Genomic DNA, 8834 nt, shown 5'->3' with positions numbered 1-8834 from the left:
GTGGTGGATGCCCCATCCCTGGAAACATTCCAGGTCAGGCTGGACAGGGCTCTGAGCAACCTGATCTAGTTGAAGATGTCACTGCCCACGGCAGGGGGGGTGGACTAGATGACCTTTAAAGGTGCCTTCCAACCCAAACTATTCTATGATTCTATTCTATGATTGCTTCTGAGTGAAGTTTCAGTCAATATAATAAAGCAGATTGCCCAACGCATCTTCAAAGGACAGTGAGGCCATTAAAACACAATGGAGACTGTGCACGTAACTCCCATTTACATCTGAAAATTTTATCTTTAGTCACTACTGAGAGTATAATATCCTACTTCTGCTGAGAACTCATGCAACAAATTAAAAATTGAGGTCCAGCAGCAGGGAGCCTGAATATTGTCAGATAATGAAGGAAAATTAAGTGGCCAAAAATATAATCACTTTTTAAGTTATTATTTGTGTCCATGCCTCCTGTCTTGGACACCAAAGCCCTACTTTCCTTCCAGAAGGGATCTGAACCAGAACGCTGGGAGGGCAGAAGGGTAGAGCAGAGAGGACACACGGTCCCAGCGCAAGTCTAGATCTCCATCCAGATGCTGCTCCCCGCCGCACATCCCTTCTCTGCTGAGAGAAGGGCCAAACCAAACACTCCCCACATGAGTCCCCACTTACTTCACAGAAGTGAAGCTGCAGCTTGGTGCCATCTCTGCCACCACGAGAACTTGCCCTATCCTGGGTACCAAGCACAGAGCACAAACGTACTGTTTATGTGACCACCTCACCACACAACGAAGATATTTTAGAGCTGTCTCCTCACTGACTTACAAACACAAACTGGTTTCTGAGCAGACCACTGGCTACTCTTTTGGCAGGTAATTGTTTTCTGTCCCTTCAACTCAAAGGCAGGCTGGCACTCAAACTTCAAACTGTCCCCGTGGCGAAATGTGGATCCTTCTCTCCTGCCGTAGGCTGGGATGCCAGGATCACCGCAGCTCCCTTGGTCAATCTCTGAAAAAAAGAAAACAAAAGTTGCATGGCAGGAAGGCTCTGATCCCGAGCTGGCGCAGTGCCTGCCGTACATCTGCGCTACGTGCTGCTTGCCAGCGCTCTGGTAAAGACATCGCATCCCCGAGGGAGCGCCGGTCCCCTCCACACTGTCTCACACGGGAGGGGGGTCAGCAGCGGCGCAGAACGCAGCCAAGATCTGTCTTTAACACATGAATTTTACCACTGTCACCGAAAGGCCCTCCTAACAACCTCTCCTAACTGCTTCCTCATCCTTAAATTAATCACAACTAAATGAAAAATACAGTGATACCCACGGAGATCCTAGTCTGCATCTGCTTCAAGGACTTCAGAAGCAGCAGACAGACCACGTGTCGCTAAAGGGGACCTTCAGCACTCTTTGCCAAAGAGGATACGGTTGGGGTGTGTTTGCTGGATCGCGATGTCTGCTGTCTCCCCCTCCCTTCCTACCCCCATTTCCATTTCTCCATGTGGTCCTGAAGCAGAGCGCTGACACCTTATTGCATGGAAACATACAGTTAATCTCGCTGCGCGTGTATTTTGACTTCAGGTAAATCATGGACACAATTTTCTGTTATCTTCTGCTCTGTAGAATTTCAAAAAGGCCCCCTGCTCTGTATCACTATTAGCTACAAAACCTCATTCCTTTACAGCCTCCTTAGTGCTCCCACATTGTTTATCTGCTTCACATTCATCTCGTCTTCCACATTCTCTAGTTTTTATCCCCATCATCTATGATCAGCCTCGCTGTCTTTTCTCCCCATTTTCAATTTCTTACACCGAACTGGAAACTTCTTTTATGACATTTTCCTTAGAGGAAAATCGCATAATCCAAGATTTGCATTACTCCATCTAATATTTCAATTTGGTTTGAATAACAAGCACCTCATTATTATTCTGACTCCAGGCAACTTAGATACAGGTGTATTTTGAATAGAAGTCACAGCAAGGCACCTAGTTTCTGCTACTGCTGTATGCATCTTGAACTAAAAAGTCACTGCCAGGTAATGATGCATCCCAAAAATAATTTAACATAAATTAAAGTTTTCATGAAATAGTTTGTTTTTTTTTTTGCCTGTCAGGGAAAACAGTTTGCCAGAAATCATGTACCTTCCTGCAGGCTTTGAAAATCCAAATGTTTATCCAAATGTTTAAGATTTGTGCTTGCATATAAGGGACAAAAAATAAAACAGTTCAGATATTAAAGTAGCACTGAACTATACATTACTCTCCAAAAAAAAAAAGCAGGAGACAAATAGTGTGAATAATGGAAAGAAAATTCAGCTTTAAAACTCAAGAAACAGTAACAAGATCAAAGGGTAGGACGCGTATTTTAAACACGTATCACTGCGACCTGACAGAGACACAGGAAACCGATACTGCTTTCTGCTACAAGTCAACAGCCTTTAAAAATTAATTTTTGTTATTCCTTTCCTTCTCACACCTTGTTGAAATACCGTACTAGCAAACACCACTGATGGCAGGCTGTCCTGCAGGGGGCCTTTCATCCAGCATCTCCAGTTCCTGCTGTCACTGAAGCCTGCGATGTTGGGTGCCCCGGGGAAGGAAACGTTGAACATCCCGGTACCACTCTGGTTGCTGACGCTTGCTCAGAATGAGATGGACGCTAGCATATGTCACTCCAGCCATCCCTTAAAACAACGCACGCAGTGTTAAGGGCCAGGGTGAGCAATGCAGTCATCTCCCAGCCCACTTTGTACCCAGCACTGCCGGGGCCATGGGGAGCAGAAGCGCCAGCACTTCTCAGGCTACTCCTCCACGTTCAGAGGCTCTTACACCGAGAAGCAACAAAACACACAGACACGCAACATATTCCTGCCCACTCCACTCCAGAGAGCGCCAGCACTTCTCAGGCTACTCCTCCACGTTCAGAGGCTCTTACACCGAGAAGCAACAAAACACAGACACGCAACATATTCCTGCCCACTCCTGACTCCAGAGAGAGAGCCCTGTCCTCCTAAAGCCCGTGGGAGTTTTGCCATTAGGTTCAGCAGGGCTAAGATTGCATCACCGACCTGAAGATCCTCCCTCTGCACACATCTGTGGCTCTGGAGGGATGGTGGCCACGGGACCTCCGCCAAGGGGCTGCAGACAGACGTGCTAAGGAGCTCCAGCTACTGCAGAAGCCAAAAGGGAGCTACAAGTGTTCAGCATATTCATTGCTTTTGTAAAACGAGGACATCTCAGGCTAGCAGATACTCAGAAAAAAATGCAGCCAAGCAAAGAAAAATAAGTCCCTTTTGACCCTCTGCTGAGAAAGAATAAAAGGTAACACGGATGCTCTCAAGGTACTGATTGAACGGTCTCCTCCCTCACTTGTGAGCTTGTGCAGTCCTTTTCTGTCACACTGCATAAGCCCAGCTGGAACATCTCTACAGACAGGGTGAAATCACAGGTGTAAGAATGGGAGAGAAATGAAGAATTAGAGCCCCCATTTTCCACCGTGCACGTGATCTCCTTGTTAGCAGGAGGCAAACAAAGCTAGCACATTTTATTACATTAGAGGTCAGAAAATGGAATTTCCATCCTGAGAAAATCCCCCGGTTCCTACATTTCTTTTCATACATAGCAAAATTAATGAAATATTTAGCAGAGCAGAAATTCTAAAAATGAGTGATTCAGAAATATCAAAGCATGTTACTTCAATAAGATTGAAACATTTCTCCTGATGAATGTTTAAGTAAAATCACTTCCACATTAGAATAATAAAAGTCAAAACTAAACAAGAACATCTAAATCAAGTGTTTTGACATTATTTAAATGAAACAAGTTGAAATGAATCTTTCAAAACTTCTCCATCAAATATTATATCATGCAGATAAGATTTTGACAAAACAGCATTTTCTAACAGAAAATGTTTCACCAGACATTTTTCATCAGCTATTTATGCTATTTGTCTTCTGGTGGTGGGTGGGGAAACTGGGTCCCTTTGCTCGGCGCAGAGGAGGCAGCCCACACTTCCAGAGTGACTAACGACAGCAAGAACCTCAGCCCGCGTGGAAAGGAGCTGGTTTGGGGAGCGCCAACGCTCCGTCTCTGCTCCTTTACACAGCTGCACAGGAACACCGCAGGCACCCAAAATGTAGGCTGCTCTTTTCCTGGGTTTCTGTGGGAATTTCTGCTCCTGCCTGACTCGGCTCTGAAGGAAAATGCGGATTTCGGAGCTGCAAGTACTGCACTAGCAAAACTCCAGTTTCTGGAAAAAATATCCACAATGTGTGGGATTCGTGAGCCCTCAGAGACCATCACACAAATGTTACCGCTAGTCAGAAAAGACCCTCAAGAATACACTTAACCTCACATACGCTATTTCACACATAAATTAACTTTGCTTGAACTAATGAAAGCTAGTAGTGTTAGGTACGTATCTGAAGGAACCAGAACCAGGTGTTTCTATTGCCTAGTTCTTCTTGTTGATTCCAACAATGAGGAAAAAAGGATCTAAAGAGGAAACACGAGGAGGAGGAGGAAATAAACTAAGAAGAAAAGGCCCTTCTTTCTGCATATCTTTGCCACATCCCTCCCATCTAAAACCACTGTTGCAGGGCAAATGCAGAAACTGAATCTAGCAGGCTCATTAAAACCACGTGGCGTAACAGCAAGTCACTCCCGCTAAGGTTTATATGAGACTTAAATACAAGTAACATGACCCTGAGAGCAGTTCAGGTCAACACATCAAACTAAGAGCCTTCATGTCTGTTGGTTCAGCAGTATTTCAGCACTAGTGTTTTATGACACGAGTCAATAACATTTAATGGAAAAGCAGAGTAGGAAAGATATAAACACTAAGTTTTCTGACAGACTTCCACCATCAACAATATTGGGGGGTTAGGTAATGTAGAACCTAAAAAAAAAAACACCACACACATAATCAATGAAAACTACCTGCATGTTATCTGGGCTTGTCAGTGAAACTGAGAGCATTTCACTAGACAAAAAAAAAAATCAAAGACACTGCTCCACGCCAGGGAGCTTCGAAAGCTAACTCTGAACGACAGCAGCATCAGAACTAGTTTCAGATAGGTGTATTTTTTCCCCAAGTCTCCTAGGATCATTACTTAATACATTATTGTTTGTTCTCAATTTGACATATATACATGCATACAAACACCTTTACGTGCAGCTTGCATGCAGGCATCTATATGGAGAGTTCTATATTTACATACAACATATAGGTAAAAACAGACGTGGAAACCCAGCAAGCTCATCCGACCAAACACCTTGGGCAGCACCGGTTTGATTAAAACCAGAAAGGTCAGCAGAGGAAATCTTCAGGCTCCAGCTCTGCAGAGCTCCTAAGCCTCTTAGCACCCCGGGGCTAAATTTCAGCTCTAAAGCTAAGCTCTCCAGAGCCAAACACTTAGTCAGCATTTCAACAATAGACATCGTTTAATCATCCCCTGCCTGCAGCACGCTGGTAGTTCAGACCACAGACCTTAGTCAGCTCTACCCAAACTAACCCAATTCCAACAGAAATCCAAACTAGATTAGTGTGTGTCTATAAATCTAGTTTTAATTTTAAATTATTACTTCATATTAAAAATAAATACACATGTAAGACTAAATTAACATCCAGCTTTGTTCTATTTTTTCATGTTTTAATATTTCTGTCTCTTACCACAGAATTTTATACTAATGATTTACTTTTATACTATTGCTTGTAACCTCAAGCTCATCAGTAACAGAAACATGTTTTTCCCCTGTGAGAGAGACCAAGCATCTTCAGTCCACCGATGGGGAACATAGCTGCAGAAGGATTGTGGATGAGATTATGGGAGTCTGAATCCTCTTTAATTAACCCTAAATTTCTCAAGAGCTTTTGAAAGTGTTACCTGAAGGAATTATTTATTCCCAACCATTACAAGGGGTTGACCTGGGAACTTTCAAAGAACCATTCTGATGGCTGTGGAAGGCATCAGCTCTAAGGGGAAGGTATTCTCGGAACAAGTCATCTGAGATTAAAGGAAAGAAGGGAGGAGATAAGACCCAGGACCCCAGAAGGCTGTAAGCCCTCTCACAAGTCAAGCACTAAATTGCAGTATCAATCAGCTTGCTATCGTTGTAAAAAAGTAAAGACTTTTCCAGCGAAGTGGAGCTTAATACAAATTTCTTCTGACAAGCGCTGGAAGTCCAAAAAAACCTGTTCACTATTACGAGAGAAAGTCTGTTTAAAGGGATAAAAGTGGCTGCAGTTGAGACATTGGAGATTTAGAGGTAATCTTCATGAACATTAATGAGCCAGATCCTCAGCTGCTAAAGACTGACACAGCTTAATTGAAAATCAATGCCGTCACACTGATTTACACCCGCTGAGCATTTGTTACAAACGCATCCAATCTTGCAGTGCAGATTTGGAAAAACCTGAATCCAGATACCTTGTGTTTTGTATACTCTTCCTGGTGCGAACACTTTCACTTCACTCACAAGTGAAGCAAAAGGACCTGATTGCCTCCCGCTCCTCAGGAACCCGACATTAAAAATTTGATGGCATATTGCCCTCCTCAGCATGTTCCTTCCAACAGGTCCTTCAATCTGTGTATCAATACATCTTAGGTGTAACTATTTCAGCACTAGCAACAGGCTTTATGATTGCATTACACGTAAAATGTACACTAACACTTACAAGTTTTAGGATAGATGGCTATTTAAACATACTCTATAAGCAATACTCTGCCCTTCTATTAGGTAGATTTTTGGTCTTGACTTTATATACCTCCATTAGCTGTAATTTTCCTCTCGCAATTAGGAAGAAGCGTGGCCATAAAACTGACACTGAAACTTGTTAGTAAGTTGCATATAATTTTATAATGTATTTGGCAAGTGCTAATTGCCTCTTTCTTAAATGTCTCTTGCTTTGTAACTCAAAGCATTTGCAAAAACTAAGGGTTTTACAGACCCGGCTGATTAGAGATTAGCTTAACCTCAGGATAGCACCAGCATGGACCTTAGGCATGGACTGTATTTCTTTGTTCATGCACAAATCCATTTTGCAAAGTCATGAAGCTGGTCTACAAAAACTGCAAAGATGCCTAGAAAAACAGAAAAGATTTGAATGATAGGCAGAGCAGCCTCTACTTCTAATACATGCAAAGGACAGACACTCCCCAGGGAAAGGTCCCTCCTTTAAGGCTCATCAGGGGACAGCAGAGCCAGAACACTCCCTTTTTTTTCCTTCTCTAGGAGGTTATGGAGATAGAAGAGTATCACAAAATAGGCAGCAGCTGTGCAGGTAAAGCTAATGAGTAGGGAAGGGAAAAGCACATTTGGCATTGGAAGCTCCATACAACAGGACTCCAAAGCATGAATGATAATGGTGATGCCCAAACCGACTGGTGAGGTCACAGGGAGCAAGAGCAGCTCAGCCTTACTATAGATCAAGCTACCAATAACATCGAAGCAAGTCAGAGGAGGAGAAAGTCAAGCTCCTTACAGACCCAAAGTTCACAGATGATGAACACCAGCGTAAGGAAGTCCCTATATCACGTGCTTTGCAACTTTATGTGCTATGCTATAGGGTAAACATAAGATGTATCAAGAGACTGAAAGAATATGTCCACATTGCCTGTTGGATGAGATTAACAAACCAGACAGGATCTCAAAGCAGAGCCAGAGAGTGCTTTCGCCCATCCGCAGCTGGCAGGTAGGGGTGCAGCAGCATGCTCTGCCAGCCTGCCAAGAATCAACCACTGACAAATGTGGCAGGAGACAGGCATCGCAGCTACCGCAGAGAGCAAGCTTTCAGGCTGGTACAGTCACAGCCAGTAAGAGTTTTTTACAGCCTGCCCCCCCCCCAGCCAGTAAGACTGAAATAGTACCACTACGATGCTCCCTAGACAGTCAGGCTGGATTTGCCCTTTCCTTCTTTCAATTCTGTTATCTCTTATCTATGTCTCTCTATGAGTTTTCTGCTGACTTGGTCCTGCAATCCCAGAAATACTCCAGCATCACGACCCAGTCACTGCTTCAAGGTACTGCTCAGCCTGCCTGGACACGCTAGCATTTAGTCCAGCTAGGTTTTCTGGTAGGTCAGGTCCCTTCAGGCTCCTAACTGCTGTTACTTTAGCATCAATCAGCAGCACTACTATGGGCAGGTCCTGGCCTGAACACAGTATGACACTTCCCTGAAACATGGTAAGTCCCAGGGAAACACTTTTAAAAACGAATGAATACTAATGTGTGTTTAGGGCGAAAGAAACAGTTTGATTTAAATGTTACTGCTGATACTCAGACCTTTCAAGGATTAACCCTCATGTCTAGATGAAGATTTGTGTGCCTACTTTTAGGCATCAGAGCCAAAAGAGACAGCCATCCCTGGTGTCAGCAGGTCAGAGAAAACTGAAAGGCATTCAAGCGCCTTGAAAAGAGATTCAAGATGACAACGAAACCAAAAAGAAGCAGACATCTAAGTGGAAGTGTTCTTGTGTGTCTGTGCTGGCAGCTGCATCACAGAAACAAGCTCCCCCTCTGCAGGCGCGAGGCTATCGGATGGAGGACGGAGAGCACGTTCTTCAGAGCAGCACTTGTAGAAGAAGCTAAGGACCCTAGGTGCTCACACCAAATGTGGAGATACGAGATGGAGATTTCTAGAAAAATCTTAAAAACAACTCAAACCAGGAATCTAAGAAAAGCTTCAGCTGGAATCACCAGTCACTTACATGAGTTAGAAGGAATACCTTTCCATCACACTTTCCCTAACTTTGCAGATACCTAAACACAGCAGCTTATAACAGAGTTCAGCATTCACATCTGTGCTGTTTTGGCTGGGGGTAGAGTTAATTTTCTTCCCAGTAGCTAGTACG

At 43.8% G+C, this 8834-nt stretch overlaps 1 protein-coding gene across 1 annotated transcript in view; it reads right to left on the bottom strand.

Moving 5' to 3' along the window:
* CSMD2 (CUB and Sushi multiple domains 2) overlaps positions 1-8834 on the bottom strand; it is a 310684-nt gene that overhangs the window by 130682 nt on the left and 171168 nt on the right. The window contains exon 13 of the mRNA XM_009284828.2: positions 814-996. Coding sequence (XP_009283103.2) covers positions 814-996 — 183 coding nt within the window. The remainder of the gene's footprint in view (positions 1-813; positions 997-8834) is intronic.

The sequence above is a fragment of the Aptenodytes forsteri genome, unplaced genomic scaffold (assembly GCF_000699145.1).
Source record: "Aptenodytes forsteri isolate BGI_AS27 unplaced genomic scaffold, ASM69914v1 Scaffold7, whole genome shotgun sequence".
NCBI lineage: Eukaryota > Metazoa > Chordata > Aves > Sphenisciformes > Spheniscidae > Aptenodytes > Aptenodytes forsteri.
This window is presented reverse-complemented; position numbering and strand designations above follow the sequence as displayed.